Source organism: Haliotis cracherodii, unplaced genomic scaffold, assembly GCF_022045235.1.
Source record: "Haliotis cracherodii isolate W230 unplaced genomic scaffold, xgHalCrac1.p SCAF_4, whole genome shotgun sequence".
In the NCBI taxonomy this organism is placed as follows: Eukaryota; Metazoa; Mollusca; class Gastropoda; order Lepetellida; family Haliotidae; genus Haliotis; species Haliotis cracherodii.
The window spans coordinates 6414633-6433542 of NW_027266297.1; the positions used below are offsets into that span (position 1 = coordinate 6414633).

Sequence of the window (18910 nt, forward strand, 5' to 3'; positions counted from 1 at the left end):
ACCAAGGGATCCTCTTATTCAACAAACTCCAAACAACGCAACAAAGAGTCTCAATCTCTCAGAAAGGAAATATGTGTGGACATAGGCACAGGTTCATTATCGTTGACACTGAACGCTAACATGTATTTCAGAAGATCGATAACGATGTTTATATAAAGGGTTGTTTTTAAAATGCCATGTTTTTACTTTCAAGTGTACATTAACAAACAAGAAACGATTTTTATGTTTACCAAAAAATCAAATTTCCAAAAATAACTTCAGAGGACCCCAACAGGTGGGCTTGGTGACAGTGAGAGATACGTTCTGAGATTGTACCTATGTATAGAGTACTTGAAGACCAGGATGACAGGCAGCGTTGACTGAGGACTAGTTTGGACTGGGGACGTAGTTCTTCCATATGTCAGACAGTTCCAGCAGTCTGGGAGATAGACGGATCACCTCCTCTTCTCTGTGCTCCTCCAGCAGATGGTCCTGGTGCTTAGTGCCCCCAACTAACGAGGTGGACGCCTTAAGGACCCTCCACATGTCCGAGCATCCTCATCCAGCCCCCTCCCTTGGTCCTAAAGCTACTGAGTAAACATAAGTATCGATCCGGTCCAACGCCATGTGGACGTCTTTATAGGCTTATCCTGAGCCTATTGTGCCCGTCCTTCGCCTCTCATGATAACGCCCGTTTTTCAGTCTACAGAAATATAATATCCATAACGGGAAGACGGTGTAACTAGACTGTAGAAGTCTATTGAGGAGGTCCGCCGAGCCAGCAATAAGCTATGTCTGTGAGACCCACAATCATCGACCAGTCCATGATACAGTGCTGTTAACAAACAGGCGTGATCTTGGACATTATATCTGATTTGATATTGACTTCAATTTCCATTTACCCATATATCAGCCTCGGAACCCGTCAAACCTCACAAAAGCCCCCAGTTCCTCCTGACCCTTCGTACAAACAATAAGGAAAAGGAATCACCGTTTGTTCACTTTAGTATCCAATTTTATTGCATCGCCAACTCTTATTCAAATCAAACTATATTTTTCTATCATGCACTGAAGGCATAACAATGTTGTAGGTTCCCCTCTTTGACCAAATCGATGAGATGACGGCGTCACTCGACGCTTCGTCTCCTCCTCATCTCCTGGGATCGGAGTCAGATTTACTGATGCTCAGTTGCTGTCCCGATGACCCGCGAGGAACGCCCGGATGCCCAGCGTGGCAATGAACGCCGACGATCTATTTTGCTGTTTATTATTTAATAATTTGAGCTGTGCCTTTCTGTAACCGGGAACACTGCAAAAACATTCCTGCTGATTAGATTTGCAAAGTTGTTATGAAAAACACCCAACATTGCCCAAAGCGGAGGTAGATTTGCACTGGGATCCGGGGAAGATAGGCGGGATGGTGAAGCAAGCACCAACAACATATTCCGTATCATTTAAACTGTAATCAATAGCTTGCCTTCTTCAATGAATCTCACTGGTTGCCTGATGTAATTGTAAACTGGTTGAATGCATGACACTAAAAGAATTCAGATTCATAAGAAAAGGTAACTTATGATAATCTCTCTCGTTGCGCTATGAAGAGTCGCCCGAAAAAACACACACTGAGTAATTACCATGGTCCTAATCGATACACAGCTCCCTCTAGCGGTGAGTTAATATTAAGCTGTCAAATACGAATCAGCGTACTGCTGACAACTCCAAATTGTTTCTCCACATTGACGTTTTATTATATAGCAAAGATATAAACATTGTTATAGATGGTTCTCTGTCAGAGCCAAGTCAAATTCCAATGAGTGAGTTGGATTTATCAACGCTTTGACCAGCATTTCATTGACGGCATGTCAGCTTAACGTGATTCGGGTCTTAGACGTTCACCACTTTGGTGACACCCACGAGCTAGGGAAGGGTGCATACAAAACAAGAATCGTGATGAGGTAGAATCTTGAGATTCTGGTTTGCTCTGCACGTGGAATCACAGCGCCTTAAAAGAGTGGGAATGTGGTTTTACGCCGCTTTTGGCAATATTCAAGCATTATGACGACAGGGGACGCAAGAAATAGACTTCACACAATGTATCCATGTGGGAAATCTATCCGGGTCTTCGACGTGACGAGTGAAGGCTTTAACCACTAGCCTACCCCTACGCCCACTTAAACTGATCAATGAAATATTGCAAATCGCATCACTAAGTAACAACATACGCTTTTGTCAGTCCGGATCGATAGGCGATTTCAAATAATAAATGTAGGTTATAAAAAAATAAAACTGTGAGATGTGTCTTTTTTCATAATATTACGAAACTGTTGGAATACAATTTCGGACAGAAAAGACAGATGTTAAATTACTGTCACGAACACTGCTAAGGCGCTTTATCTGTGGAACGTTGTGAAGATATAATAGGGGTGCTTAGTTGTGCTTACTGGGGTTTGGTAGTGCTTAATTGTGCTTAGTAGTAATGAGTTCTGCTAACTTGTGCTTGATAGTGCTCATTGGCTCACGGTGCATGTGGCTTTAGAAATAGATCTTGCAAAGATCTCTACCTTCTCTCTAAAATGAGGCTGACTATGCAGCGGTGCTGTCCTTGTGGAATACTTCAAAGTATGTCTTGGAGAAATCCCTGAAGATTGCTGAAAAGTCTGGAATGCAGTTCGTGTGCACTCAATGGTGCTGAGGGATAAATGGGCTTAACGTCGCGTTCAGAGATTTCTGTACTAACAATTGTTTGTTTGTTTGTTGTTTAACGCCACTTTCAGCAATATTCCTGCTATATGACGGCATTCTGTGAATAATCGAGTCTGTACCAGACAATCCAGTGATTGACATCATGAGCCCCGATCCACGCATTTGGGGTACGATGATATGCATCAACCAAGTCAGCGAGCCTGACCAACCCGACCCCGTTAGTCATCTCTTACGACAAGCATAGTCACCTCTCACGGCAAGCATGGGTTGCTGAAGACGTTTTCTATCCCGAATCACGGGTAGCTTCATAGTGAGTATAGTAGTGGGTATAGTAGTGGGTATAGTAGCGGATACTGTACTGGGTATAGCTCAGAATATGACTATATAACGACATAGATATTACTTAAAGATACACCCGAGAAAATCAATCGATAACCTTGGCATCTCGATCCGATGCAAATGACGTCAAATGACGTCTTTTAAAACGCTCTTTAGAAGTAAGTGAGTTGCGTTTTAATGCCGTTTTTGAACATTTTTCCAGTTATATCTCAGCTTGATATGGAAGGAAAGCCCGAGGTGATGCATGTCTCAGACGTTTTCCACTTTGGTGAAACCCACGAGCATGGGTATGATGAATACAAACCTAGAGACATAATCAGGGCGAACCGGGATTCGAACCAACTATCTCGGGTTTCTGGCATGCCCAAGGGACGCAACTCTGCACAACGAATTGCCGTGCCTTAAACGACTGGACCACTTCCTTTTCTAAACTTTCTGGGAATATTTTCTTTTCGATAAAATCCCTTGAAATGGTGAAAAAGGGGTTTCCCTTGTGTGTCGGTGCTTATGTAGGCATCCATGGATGCAAATCATTTGGTGCTATATATAAAGTGTGACCTTGACATTTTACTAATTCATTGTATTCATACGCAGCGTCGTAAGTTACTTGTGTTGGGTTCAACACACTTTAGACAGTATGTTTCACATATAACTGAGTGTTCGCGAGAGTAAAGACCGAAGTGATGAACACACGGAATCAAACTCAGGTTGAACCTTGGATTCGAACCCTCGATCATAGGTTTCTAGTTTCCACACAGAGCACCGCGGCGCAATGGACGACTGGGTTAGCTCTGTCCCGAACGTATGAGTGAGTGAGTTTGGTTTTACGCCATTTATAGCTAGCAACATTCCTGGCGGAGGACGGATTTTTGGTTCCACATTTTGTACTTGGAGAATCGAACCTGGGTCTTCGGTGTCCCGAGCTAACGATTTAATGAGGGGGCACGAGTGGCCCAGTTGTCTAAGACTTCGATTCGCTGTGCAGAGTTGCGTCCCTTGGTTTGTCAGCACCATATCCTCGTTTCACCGATGTGGTAAACGTCTGAGACCTGCATCACTTCGGGCTTTCCTCCCACATTAAGCTGACACGCCGGAATACTGTTAAAAGCGGCGTTAAACCCAACCAACTCACTCACACTTTAGTCAACGAAATACGTCTTTAACTGCCATCATTTTAAGAATGACTTATGACAAAGAGATTGCTACCCTTTTCGTACCATACACATCATATATTAGGAATAAAAATATAAATTCCTCATATATGATGTTTACTTTAGAGAAACAACCTCGCCAAATAACTACTATATATTCCAAAAGAATCATTTCAACATCCTACATCAAAAGGTTTATCCAGTATTATTGCTATAAAAACGTGTTACAACATATATTTTTTAAGGTATAACTCATGGTTGACATTCATCATTTTCTTCACATGCCTCATCGGACTTTCATCCTTTTTTCAAAATGTCATAACACCCAGATGTATGCTATAAATACTACTGCAGTGATCATCTGCCGCGTCACAGGGAGCACCCAGTCTGCATTATGGCGCCACTGACGCCATTGCCAAGGAAACCGACATATATCCTTCTTAGAACTTACAGAGGAAATATAGGCAAATATTTAGTCTCTGAAAATATATAATTTTGATGGAAACAACTACAGTTAAATTTTTAGGAGCCCCAATGAATGGAGTTCTGGAACCGGTGGAAATTCTAGACTTTCTTCATGTGGGGTTATTTATAGCATTCCACGGGTTTGGCGGAAGGGAAAATGATAGGGTTAAGGGACTGTGAGACAGACAAAGAGTACTAACACCATTACTTGTTAGTCAGTCCCATCTAGATATGTTCCGTCTTGTAAATAAAGGCCTGGTTGGATTCAATACGTAGTTTACAACAGAGCCCAATCACTTGTCCTGGAATCGTTTTCTGAAGTGCAGATACGTGCAGCCGTTTGCGCCGCGAGACGATTAGAGAATTGTCTCACCAGATGCAGCAAACACACGCATCACATTCATTAATCTTGACGTCACACAGGCCCCAAAACAGATTAAGTTAAGAAACGGGTAAGAGTAAGTGGGTTGTAGGTTACCGGTAGGATGAGATAGTAATGTGAATTTAAACCTTTTAACGCCTCATAAGACAGTTTTGATTGAGAAAACATTATTAGAATGCATTATTATTATTATTATTGTTGTTGTTGTTGTTGTTGTTGTTGTTGTTGTTGTTGTGTGACCTGGTTTGTATGCCATATAGCTCCGACGGCGTGGAACGTGGTTAATTCATAGTTCAGACTCGAGTATTTACAGAACGGCTTGATATAGCTAAAAAATTGATGGATGCGGCCTAAAACAGCATGTAGTCACTCAAATCTCAAAGTGGCCCCTTTGAACAGTATTTCAGTTATATGACAGTATGTGAACTTAATGAGGAAGGAAAGCCCGAAGTGGTGCAGGTATTAGACGTTTACCACTTCCTTGTCACCCACAAGAACGGGAATATGGTGGCTAATAAACCTTGAAACATGATAAGGACGAATTTGGGATTCGAACCCACGATCATAGGTTTCTAGCACATCCAAGGGACACAACTGCCTTCATCCCATCTCTGAATATATTGTCATCAAACATATAATCACATATAAAAAGCCATACCCCTCATTCATATAATAATTTCTTCTAGGACATTTACCAACAGATATGAAGATACAATGACGTAGATGCACATTATGGGTAACAACTCCTGGATTATACATTTCGTATAAGTTGACGGATGACAAAGTTGTTTTACATAACACGTGTCTACTTTGTTATCCGTCAACTTCTAAGAAAAGTCTATTAAACAATACTTGGTATACTAATAAAAAGGAAACATACAGGTTCACGATTTCTATGTTAATATTATTAACCAACAGTCTACGTCCCCATACTATGGACACCATTTGGTATTGTAAAGTTCTTCAGATTTCAGCACAGAGGTAATTAACTTGACATTTGTTAAAAAGAAAAATGAGTGTAAAAAAGAAATCAGCTCATTCAAAATAAAAACATTTTAAATTTTGAAGAAGTGACACAAAAATAATGTTCCGGAGGTAATTAAATGGTCGACCCATAAATCTCACAACCACCCCTTGTTCTTGCCCCCTGCTCCCCAAGTCTTCTGTTCAAAGGCTAAGTCAACTCCTGTTTCTCTAAGCCTCGTGCTGGGGCTGACTCTCCATGGCTGTGATTCTGTTTGATGTGATCCTATTTGGTCTGTCAGGGTCAGATAGGCGGCCTGCAACAGTTTAAAGCCGTTGTTGGAGGAGATCTCCACGAAACCTGTTTGCTGGCGACAGAAGCCTCCCCAGGGAGTCAATCTTAGTGACAACCACCATTAGCTGCGTAATGGCGAGTTGAACATGCCATCAGTCGGCCCAACACCTCTCGTGACATCACAGAAACTCCGTGGCGAAAATACTCCTGGAATACTCTCTTCAAAGATGGCCAGTACAAGTAGACGGCAAATTGAAGAAAAAGTGTTGTTGTGACAGATGAACAACGTCTGTTGAGATTGTTAAACGCAAGCAATAAATAGTTCTGTGTATTGCACACAGGAAACATGAAGAAGCCAGTATGTTCAGAATTGATACTTTTCAAAGTGTTTGTTTGTTTGTTTGTTTGTTTGTTTGTTATTTAACGCCGCAATCAGCGATATTCCAACTGAATGATCGCGGTCTGTAAATAACCAAGTCGGGACCAGATAATCCAGTGATTGAGCATCAATCTACGCAATTGGGATACGATGACATGCATCAACCAAGGCAGCGAGCCTGACCACCCGATCATGTTAGTCGCCTCTTACAAGCACGGGTTGTTGAAGTTTAAAACCCATGAAAATCCGGGTTAGAATTGACCCGGATTTTCATGGGTCTTAAACTGATGGTCCTCATTTAGTCCCCAAAATAAAGTTAGGTATAAGGGTACATATAAATAATTTTATAAAAGAACGGCTACCTCAAATATCTTAAGTTCAGAGATGAAAAGGGGATGTGTATGTATTGGTTCTGAAGTTGAGAATGGAATGTAATGATTCGTTATTGAATATATGCTCTTGGTTCTGTAAGAGAGATCATTTCAAGCTGAAAATTACTATATGACTTTTAGCTATTATTTATATGATACATGCATTGTCTGTCTCCGCGATTTCCCAGACAGTGGAGCTGAAACAGAGAGGAAATGTTGGAACCTTTTGCATCGATTCTATCAACCATGATAATAATTTCATTTCCTTTCGGAGGCAGTTACCGACGACACGGGGAGTTACCGTCAAGAATAGAAACTTCACATTGCACAAGATAGGAGTTCACTCCCACCGTCAGGCTCGCTAACCTGGTAACTCCATCAGGAAAACTGATTTTTACCCCATCACCGAGGCTTTCAGTGAAGCCGACGGGCTGGAGCATGGTCACAGAGCAAAGCAGCAGTCTTCCGGCTTTGGTCCAATTTGCCACTTAAGTTTGTGTAGGGTGGGCAAAGCCCTGAGTTCGCTGCTTCTGACATTTACCGGACATCTAGACCCTCCCTTGTCCCCGTGGCGCGTCTCGGGACATCAAAGTCGTTGTGACGTTGTTGTCTTGTCTTCTCCGAAGCTGCAGACTGTCTTCAGTGATGGAGAACGCTCCCAGGGAACAGGGAGAGTGCTTGCTTCCATGTCCCGGGAATCACCGAGAACGTTGCTCCGTATGACCTGCATGACTCTACGTTGTGGCTCTCTGTCAGTCGTACAACACGTTCCATCCCAGTACCCGTCTTGTCTCCTGGAATTTGCCCCTCGTATTTTTTTATTGTCCATGAAAGTTCGATGAAATTGAAAAGTGTTCGTGGACCATGAAAAAATTATTCCTTGTTGGCGGCCGGGAGAGATGTTACCTCCTCGGGGAACAGATTAAAGAAACTTGAGGTTACAGTTTTTTAGATGTAAAAATGAGACAGCCATGCCTAAAGCAAGGGGAGGTCACCCAAGTCTAGATTTCTGGCTTCCAATTATACCTCGAAGCGTCATGTTGTCCAGAAATAGAAATGGGTCTTGTTAAATTCTGAAATCTTTCCATGCTCACGTTGCACCCTCATTGGAGAAACTGCCTGGTGTTTTTTAAAATATATTGAAGCTGACAGAGTATGTACTTAAATCAATATGTTATATCATCTTAGGCTGTCCGGGCAATTTGCGCTCATATGTCCAAATATTCCTAACAACATCTGAACAACCAAAATAATTCACTTGTCGTGGAACTTAAACAAATCTTACGAATTGCCAAGCATCTCTTACGTGTTACATGTTGCCATAGACTTACATCTAGTCTCTGAAATGAACATATTCTACAGAAAAAAACAGCTGTTAAATTATAGTTATAAAATATATATATCATAAAAAGGAGTCCAGAGTCTTTCTTTATTTTTAATGATACTGCAGTAATCTAGACTTGCCAAATATTTTAGACTTATATGGGCTCATTGGATGTATTTGTATCAGGGTTTGTATGACACACTATTGTCGCCTCTGAAACCTGGAGAAGTTGAACGTTTGTTGAATATTGTTTCAGTGGTATGCTGAAGAAACGTACCGTTCACTCCCTGGGTGTCACCACTGGGGGCATACCAAGTGACGTTAAAAGATGTTACTTGTTGTTACCCTGCCTGGCACTCGGCATGAAGGGGATAAAAAAGGACTGCTCAGCTCGGAGTCTGTGTACTGTGTCTAAGTAGGGTATTCATGTTAAACTGCGACATGGCACCTCAGTGGGCTAGCACTATAAAACAGGCAAACGTTTGGACCATTACAAGCGCGCGCGCACGCACACACACACACACACACACACACACACAAACACACACACACACACACACACATACACACACACACACACACCTAGGCATGCATGCATGCATGCATACTTTCTAGTGCAGTAGAATAGGTCTTCAGTAACCCATGCTTGCCGTAAAGGCATTGGTTTAATTGTCTTAAGAGGCGACTGTCGGGATCAGGTGGTCAGACTCCCTGACTTGGTTGATGCACGTCATCGTATCCCAAATTCGTGGATCGATGTTCACGATGTCAATCACTGGATTGTCCTGTCCAGAATCGATTTGTTACAGACTGCGGTCATATAGCTGGAATATTGCTGAGTGCGGCGTTAAACAACAAACAAACATATTTTAGTACAGAAATCTGCGAACGCCACGTTTAGCCCATTTACTCCTCAGGAACATATAATACCGTGAGTGCACATGAACGACACTCCTGACTTCCCAGCCATCTTCAGGGGGTTCTTCAAGATAGACACCCGCTGTTATGAGAGTGTCTCCTGGTGATGTAAGTTTAAATCGGATTCCCTTAACCACTCTAGGATCAGCTATCAAAACATACATACTTTTACATATATAATCATTTGAGACGCATAACATCATTTCCTTTTATAATATACTGAAATAGAATGACAGATATACCAACATCTACTGGTGTTTCATGCTAGTCATATACGGTCTAGATTTCTGGATGATATGTTGGCCATAACGCGATTTACTTCCAGTGACCATGCGCGACTGGTAGACATAGAAATATGATATTGCTCATAAGCAATATTAGGTAAACGCAATTAGCTGTCTGCCCCAGATGATGTGACATGGGTCTAGCGTGGCCATTAAATGTGTTTATAGCCGGCAGTGGAAGTCGGAATGGCATCGCTCTCCAATGTTTTTGTTCATTACTGCCAGCGCAATGTTGCCGGCGTTTGTTCGATCAGACGCTTACAAGCAGGGCCCCTGTGATCAATTCTGCTTAAAATAAACTCCCTCACTAGTGTTTAGTGGCGTTGTATGGATCGGCTGATTGACTTGGGGTTGGATAACGCTGAAGTAACGGTACTTGGGGATGAATTGTCAGAACGTGTGATGAGGTGGGTGAGAAAAGGATCCATTGACGGTGGGTAGATTTAAAGACCAGGATTGGTTTCTGGAATATCCACTGACGGTGGGTAGACATAATTTAAAGACCAGAATCGGTTTCTGGAATATCCACTGACGGTGGGTAGACATAATTTAAAGACCAGGATTGGTCTCTGGAATATCCACTGACGGTGGGTAGATTTAATTTAAAGACCAGAATCGGTTTCTGGAATATCCACTGACGGTGGATAGACATAATTTAAAGACCAGAATCAGTTTCTGGAATATCCACTGACGGTGGATAGACATACTTTAAAGACCAGGATCGGTCTCTGGAATATCCACTGACGGTGGGTAGACATAATTTAAAGACCAGGATTGGTCTCTGGAATATCCACTGACGGTGGGTAGACATAATTTAAAGACCAGAGTCAGTTTCTGGAATATCCACTGACGGTGGGTAGATTTAGAGACCAGAATATCAGTTTCTGGAATATCCGCTTGGTTAGCAGTGGGTAGATATAGCCATGAGAATGTATTGTGTGAGTAGCCATAGGGCGAATTGCTGCAGTATCCACGGTGTCAGGAATGGGTTCACTTGGAGAGTAGCGGGAGTATTCCGTGACGGTAGGTAGATGTAGCTATCAGGATGGGTTAAGAGAGTTTGAATTGGATTAGGAATGGGTAGATGTTGCGATTATAATCATTGATAAAGTTGTTGACGGTTGCTGTGGGGACCATCTCTGATGACGTAGTTGGCGGTGGGGATGGTGGGGTACCGTCATTGATGACGTAGTTGGCGGTGGGGGTGGTGGGGTACCGTCATTGATGACGTAGTTGGCGGTGGGGATGGTAGGGTACCGTCAATGATGAAGTGGTTGGCGGTGAAGTACCGTCAATGATGAAATGGTGGGCGGTGAAGTACCGTCAGTGATGAAGTGGTTGGAAGTGGGGCTGGTTGGGGGCCTTCAATGATGACGTGATTGGCGGTGAGGCTGGTTGGTGGCCTTCAATGATGAGGTGGTTGGCGGTGAGGCTGGTTGGGGACCTTCAATGATGACGTGGTTGGCGGTGAGGCTGGTTGGGGGCCTTCAAGGATGAGGTGGTTGGCGGTGAGGCTGGTTGGGGGCCTTCAGTGATGACGTGGTTGGCGGTGAGGCTGGTTGGGGGCCTTCACTGATGACGTGGTTGGCGGTGAGGCTGGTTAGTGACCTTTAATGATGGCGTGGTTGGCGGTGAAGTACCGTCAATGATGACGTGGTTTGCGGTTGGGTACAGTCAATGATGACGGGGTTGGCGGTGAGGCTGGTTGGGGGCCTTCAATGATGACTTGGTTGGCGGTGAGGCTGGTTGGGAGCCTTCAATATGACGGGGTTGGCGGTGAGGCTGGTTGGGGGCTTTCAGTGATGACGTGGTTGGCGGTGAGGCTGGTTGGGGGCCTTCAATGATGACGTGGTTGGCGACGAGGCTGGTTGGGGGCCTTCAATGATGACGTGGTTGGCGGTGGGGTACAGTCAATGATGACGTGGTTGGTGGTGAGACTGGTTGGGGGCCTTCAATGATGACGTGGTTGGCGGTGAGGCTGGTTGGGGCCTTCAATGATGACGTGGTTGGCGGTGAGGCTGGTTGGGGGCCTTCAAGGATGACGTGGTTGGCGGTGAGGCTGGTTGGGGGCCTTCAATGATGACGTGGTTGGCGGTGAGGCTGGTTGGGGCCTTCAATGATGACGTGGTTGGCGGTGAGGCTGGTTTGGAGCCTTCAGTGATGACGTGGTTGGCGGTGAGGCTGGTTGGGGGCCTTCAGTGATGACGTGGTTGGCGGTGAGGCTGGTTGGGGGCCTTCAATAATGACGTGGTTGGCGGTGAGGCTGGTTGGGGGCCTTCAGTGATGACGTGGTTGGCGGTGAGGCTGGTTGGGGGCCTTCAATAATGACGTGGTTGGCGGTGAGGCTGGTTGGGGGCCTTCAGTGATGACCTAGCGGGGGATTTGTGTTGGTGATGGATGAGTGAAGCTATCCTATAAAAACACAGAGGGTTTGGTATGGAAGCAATATGATTATTGATGTTAGTTTAATTAGTTCACTCAAAAAAGACTGAAACATCGAATTTTGAAATGGGTTGATACGTGAAATTATTATCACTAACTGATTACGTATAATAAGTATAACTTAAAAAATCAAGGGCACAAAACCTGCTAAGCTCGACATCCTCCTCAGACGTCATGGCCACGTCAACAATTACCATGTTAATTTTACAACCACGTTTACAATCTCTGAGCTGTACCTTATTTATGCCACAATTAAATAAAATGTTGATATATCGATCGACAAAAACACGTTGTCGTGGAGAATCTCGTCCAGATTGCGATGTGTATATTAACAGATCCCCCCGTATTTACTGGGGACTCTCCGTCAAGACGAGATAGCACATTGATTTCACATCACAGCCCCTGGCTCTGCCCAGCTCTGCTAAATTACATTAGCCCTCCCCTTATAAGTCAGCGTCCGCAAAAAAAGATATAATGTCATTTAAACTCTAGTTAGGGTTGCAAAGCACACAAATATTTCACGCGAAAAGTAGCGTAATATTCACGCGCCAGAAGCTGGTGCAGAGGGATGTTGACATGGAATCGACAGGACGGTGACTGATAGTCCCAGAAACACTTCATCTTTACTCAGCATCATTAAGGCCGGGTCTCCTCATTAGGCTTCAGTCAGGGGCGTAGTGTCAGGGTGACATACATTGAAATGTCGGAAATATTGCCGTTAATTTAGACCACGTACTATATGGTAATATAGCAGCTTCATCTTTATTCTACGTCACTCAAAGCATGTGGTGATGCGGCGGTGAGCAATATTTACTTACTTAAACTTGTAAACTGTGAAACCCCGTTAAACCGGAGGTCCTGTATTCCTGGCGATTAGTGAAGGGAACGTATAATCTTGTGTGTTCTTGATGTGACATTAATTGTTGTCTATGGTTCAATTTGGGATTTTTTCGTCCAAGGAGTTTCATTGGGAATTTATAGTACCTGCATCACTTGCATCACCTGCATCAACTGCATCACCTGCTTTACCTGTGTCACCTGCATCACTTGTGTTACCTGCATCACCTGCTTTACCTGTGTCACCTGCATCACTTGTGTCACCTGCATCACTTGTGTTACCTGCATCACCTGCTTAACCTGTGTCACCTGCATCACTTGTGTCACCTGCATCACTTGTGTTACCTGCATCACCTGCTTTACCTGTGTCACCTGCATCACTTGTGTCACCTGCATCACTTGTGTTACCTGCATCACCTGCTTCACCTGCTTCACCTGTGTTATCTGCATCACCTTCATTAACTTCAGTACCTGCATCAACTGCATCACCTGCTTCACCTGTGTCACCTGCATCACTTGTGTTACCTGCATCACCTGCTTAACCTGTGTCATCTGCATCACTTGTGTCACCTGCTTCACCTGTGTCACCTGCATCACTTGTGTCACCTGCATCACTTGTGTCATCTGAATCACTTGTGTCACCTGCATCACCTGCATCACCTGCTTAACCTGTGTCACCTGCTTCACTTTTGTCACCTGCATCACTTGTGTCACCTGTATCATCTTCATTAACTTCATTACCTGCATCACCTGCATCATCTGAGTCACCTGCGTCACCGGCATCATCTGCGTCACCTGCATCACTTGTGTCACCTGTATCAACTGCACCCCTTGCGTCACGTGCGTCACGTACAAACTATTACAATGGTGATGACCTAGCCCAGAGATCAAATCGTTAACCCGTCATGCTGATAATACGGGTTTGATTCCTCATTTTTGTGTCAAGTCCAATCAATTTTTTATTCCCCGTCGGGTTAAGGTGAAATAACATACATAGCGGCGTAAAATCATACCCATTCACTCATTTAATATACGTATATGAGACGTATCGTGCATACAAAATTCCTTCCCGGAGAGCGGAATGTCCTTGGTTCGATCCTCGGCCCCTTCAGACCAAGAGACATCAATTCATGGTACTTCTTGTTACCCTGTCTGACGATCGGCATAATGGGACAAACAAGAACTTTAGTCCGGGCTCGGACAAAGAATCCACACATATACACGTGCATGCACGTCAATATATACGTGAAATATTCTTGAACGCGACGTTAACCCCCTTTCACCACGCCTCACCTCCCTCACCTCACCTCAACTCAACTCAACTCAACTCAACTCACTCACCACGCTTCAACTCAACTCAACTCACCACGCCTCGCCTCACCTCACCTCACCACGCCTCAACTCCCTCAACTTAACTTAACTCAATTCACCTCACCTCCCTCACCCCACCTCACCTCACCTCACCTCACCTCACCCCACTCACCACGCCTCACCTCCCTCACCTCAACTCAACTCAACTCACCACGCCTCAACTCAATTCAACTCACCTCCCTCACCTCACCTCACCTCACCTCACCACGCCTCATCTTAACTCACTTCACCACGCCTCACCTCCCACACCTCACCTCATACGACATTCAAGCCTGCCATGTCTGAGTGTTCTTTTTGTGAGTACTCGGTCTGTATAACATTGCAGTCAACAATTGTATCAACATCAATCTTATTGTCTACCACTTAGATTCCTCGTGTATATTCACATAGAAGTGTGGTAGGCCGTTGATATGCTTATGCATCCGGAATCTGTCTAGACGTGGTTTTAACACCAAAGCCCATCTGCGGTCCGTCCATATATATGTGGAGAGAGGGTGCGATAGAGACAGACAGAGGGAGACAGACATACTGAGAGACAGACAGAGATGGAGAAGCGAGAGAGAGAAGACAGGCAGACACACACAGAGACAGAGAGACAGAGAGAGAAATCGAGAACGAGAGAGAGAGAAGACAGTCGGACAGGCAAAGAGAGCAGTATGTTGTATATATCTGTGTATAGGTGTATAGCTTGGACTAAATGCAATAAAATACTGAAACATGTACACAGGCACATTTAGATATTTTCAGGATACATTTTTAACATGAACACAATACAACAACACAGACACACGAGAGAGTGTGTGTCTTATCACGTTAGTTCGCGAGTGAGAGAGTAAAACAGAAGAAAAGAGGGAGCCTTAGTCAGGGCGATGCAAAGAACATACACAGGGAAATCAAGAGAAAAGTGACCCGAGAACGAGAAATAGCTTCTTGGCGTGTTTTATCACGTTAATTCGTCAGTGAGACAATAAGTGAGCTAAGGTGCGTGGAAATGGGGTTTAACGTCGCGTCCTATATATTGCACTTATATATCGACGTGCATTCACGTGTGTGCGTGCGTGTGTGTATGCGTGCGTGTGTGCGTCTGTGTGTGTGTTGCTGCTTGTACAAGTCCGAACTGATGCCGATTTTATAGTGCCATCCCACTGAGATACCAGAGAAAAAAACGAGAGACAAAAACATTATTGTTTGCAGAACATGCCGGTTGTCCTGAAATAAACTGTGTTGTTAAAAACGGCATTTTTTCGGCGTCTCCTTTCTGAAGAAAACGTCTTTGACAAAAATCCCAGCCTTTACTAGAATATTAAATGTCACTCTCCAGAAGATATGGAAGTCATGGAACGTAGGCACGTGTGTGTGTTGTGAAGGTACATACAGAAGTCCATCACAGATCACACTAGGACTGTATGTCATTGTTCTCACTTCAGTTACCGAAGTTACAAAAGTATAAAAAATAAAATTTAAAAAATGCACATATTGTTAACAGCCCAACTTTCCCCATGCTAATTACCCTAACTCCATTGATAAATACATTCTTTACTTCTTGTGGCTCCTGGTGGCTGACGAATACTGGGTATTTAACATACTTAACGTTCACAGTAGCGTACACGATGGCAATAGACACACACACATCGTAGCATACACGATGGCAATAGACACCGACGCATCGTAGCGTACACGAAGGCAATAGACACAGACGCATCGTAGCGTACACGATGACAATAGACACAGACACATCGTAGTGTACACGATGACAATAGACACACACACATTGTAGCGTACACGATGGCAATAGACACACACACACATCGTAGCGTACACGATGGCAATAGACACCGACGCATCTTAGCGTACACGATGGCAATAGACACACACACATCGTAGCCTACACGATGGCAATAGACACACACACACACATTGTAGCGTACACGATGGCAATAGACACACACACATCGTAGCGTACACGATGGCAATAGACACCGACGCCCCACATCGTCTCTGGTCTCTGTGTATATGGTATGATATTGCTTCCCCCCCTGTATATGCTCTTGTAAAGCTCGGCATATTACCTGTAACGTCTGTACTGTGTCTTATCTGTTACAGTGAATGTGATGACATTGTTAAGCACCAATTGCTTTACTGTGATGGCCTAATGAAACAGAGAAATGTGCTTAGTGAGTCTCTATTTGACAATGTTAGCCTTGAAACATATCTCAGACTTGAGGACACGTCTAGTGATGCCGTCAAGATTCTGACATACCTCGGTGCTATTACAGATGTGGTCCAGGACATGACACTTGACAGCTGGGCAACATTCATGAGTATCGTGGCTAAACATGTCAGCTCATGGAATTTAACATCCATATTGTATTTGTGAAGCTATGTCACACATCATGTAAATAGAGTTTCACGCATCACTTCATTACTGCTTACCCAGCTCAATCTGTTGTATTTACATGTATTTTGTCATTGCCGTTGTCAAATAATGTAATGTAATTGTATGTACTACTCTCCAAATCATTGGGGGAAATAAAGAGTATTCATTCATTTTTTCATTCATCGTAGCGTACACGATGGGTACACGATGGCAATAGACACACACACATTGTAGCGTACACGATGGCAATAGACACCGACGCATCGTAGCGTACACGATGGCAATAGACACACACACATCGTAGCGTACACGATGGCAATAGACACACACACATCGTAGCGTACACGATGGCAATAGACACACACACATCGTAGCGTACACGATGGCAATAGACACACACACATCGTAGCGTACACGATGGCAATAGACACACACACATTGTAGCGTACACGATGGCAATAGACACAGACACATCGTAGCGTACACGATGGCAATAGACACAGACACATTGTAGCGTACACGATGGCAATAGACACACACACATCGTAGTGTACACGATGTCAATAGACACAAACACATCGTAGCGTACACGATGGCAATAGACACAAACACATTGTAGCGTACACGATGGCAATAGACACCGACGCATCGTAGCGTACACGATGGCAATAGACACAGGCGCATCGTAGCGTACACGATGGCAATAGACACGCACACATCGTAGCGTACACGATGGCAATAGACACAGACACATCGTAGTGTACACGATGGCAATAGACACACACACATCGTAGCGTACACGATGGCAATAGACACCGACGCATCTTAGCGTACACGATGGCAATAGACACACACACACACACATTGTAGCGTACACGATGGCAATAGACACACACACATCGTAGCGTACACGATGGCAATAGACACAGACGCATCGTAGCATACACGATGGCAATAGACACACACACATCGTAGCGTACACGATGGCAATAGACACAGACACATCGTAGCGTACACGATGGGTACACGATGGCAATAGACACAGACACATTGTAGCGTACACGATGGCAATAGACACAGACACATCGTAGTGTACACGATGACAATAGACACCGACGCATCGTAGCATACACGATGGCAATAGACACAGACACATCGTAGCATACACGATGGCAATAGACACAGACACATCGTAGCGTACACGATGGCAATAGACACACACACATCGTAGTGTACACGATGGCAATAGACACACACACATCGTAGCGTACACGATGGCAATAGACACACACACACATCGTAGCGTACACGATGGCAATAGACACAGACACATCGTAGTGTACACGATGGCAATAGACACGCACACATCGTAGCGTACACGATGGCAATAGACACAAACACATCATAGCGTACACGATGGCAATAGACACAGACACAGACACATCGTAGCGTACATGATGGCAATAGACACAGACACGGTAGAGTACACAAACACAACAGCCACAGACACACATGGGCATTATATAAGCTTCGAGCCAAAACTTAAAGATTCATGAATAATATGAAATTATAAGCATTCAATTCAAACTAACTGAATGAGTCCGGGGAACACATTTGAGGGACACACGTATCTGCGGAACACATTCGAGGACCTTTCAGTCCTGTAAATACCGAAAGCCTCACAGCACAGTGTTGACCATGGGTCACTGTTAGCGTAATGTGTTTTTCAGCGTTCAAATAAGATGCAAAACAATCTCTTCTGAAAGCGATGTACTTTGCAGCTACACAGACGCGTGTGATGGCGCGGACCCTCCAGTAACAACTTTAATCTATATTCATGGCCGGCAGCGTTCACTGTTTATCTGTTCTTATTGAGAACTAGGAGATGTTTGAAAGTTGCAAACCTACAATCTCTTCTGCTGCTCCCAGGTCAATGAGTTTGGCTGATATAATCTTCAACATCTCCGTTGCTGGTATCCCAGTTAACACTAAATCTTCTTCAATGCGAAGGTGACCTTCAGATCTGAAGGGAGTCAGTAGTGAATTGTGCTGCGGGCATTCAGTGGCCCCAAGCCTTGTCATTCAGTGGCCCCTAGCCTTGTCATTCAGACTGAAGGATGATAACAGTTTGTGGTTGTAGCTGAATCCTTATACAGTATATGTACATTGCTGAGTTTGCGGCTTTTAGTGTTAGTCTGACTGATGAAGTGCGTCGCTCTCAATATTATCATCCTATATATCATCGCTCTCTGTATCATCACCCACTATATCATCACCCTCTGTTTCACCCTCAATATCATCATCCTCTATAGGGGCGGTGGGGTAGCCTT

General features: G+C 44.1%; 1 protein-coding gene across 1 annotated transcript; it reads right to left on the minus strand.

Moving 5' to 3' along the window:
• Positions 1 to 6140: 6140 nt before the first annotated feature.
• Positions 6141 to 13615, minus strand: LOC139478458 (UPF0746 protein DDB_G0281095-like). Its single transcript, XM_071260921.1, has 2 exons — positions 12980 to 13615; positions 6141 to 6350 (listed from the first exon to the last, which is right to left on the minus strand). The coding sequence occupies exons 1-2, from the start codon at positions 13613 to 13615 to the stop codon at positions 6141 to 6143; spliced, it is 846 nt and encodes a 281-aa protein (XP_071117022.1).
• Between the last annotated feature and the right edge of the window lie 5295 nt (positions 13616 to 18910).

Excerpts from the sequence above, each read along its gene's own strand:
- LOC139478458 (XM_071260921.1), bottom strand. The coding sequence starts at position 13,615 with ATGCCGGTGACGCAGGTGACTCAGATGATGCAGGTGATGCAGGTAATG. Across the intron at positions 6,351-12,979 it reads AGGTGATGCAAGTGATGCAG|CAAACAGGTTTCGTGGAGAT; the intron begins GTACTATAAATT and ends TTCTGTCGCCAG.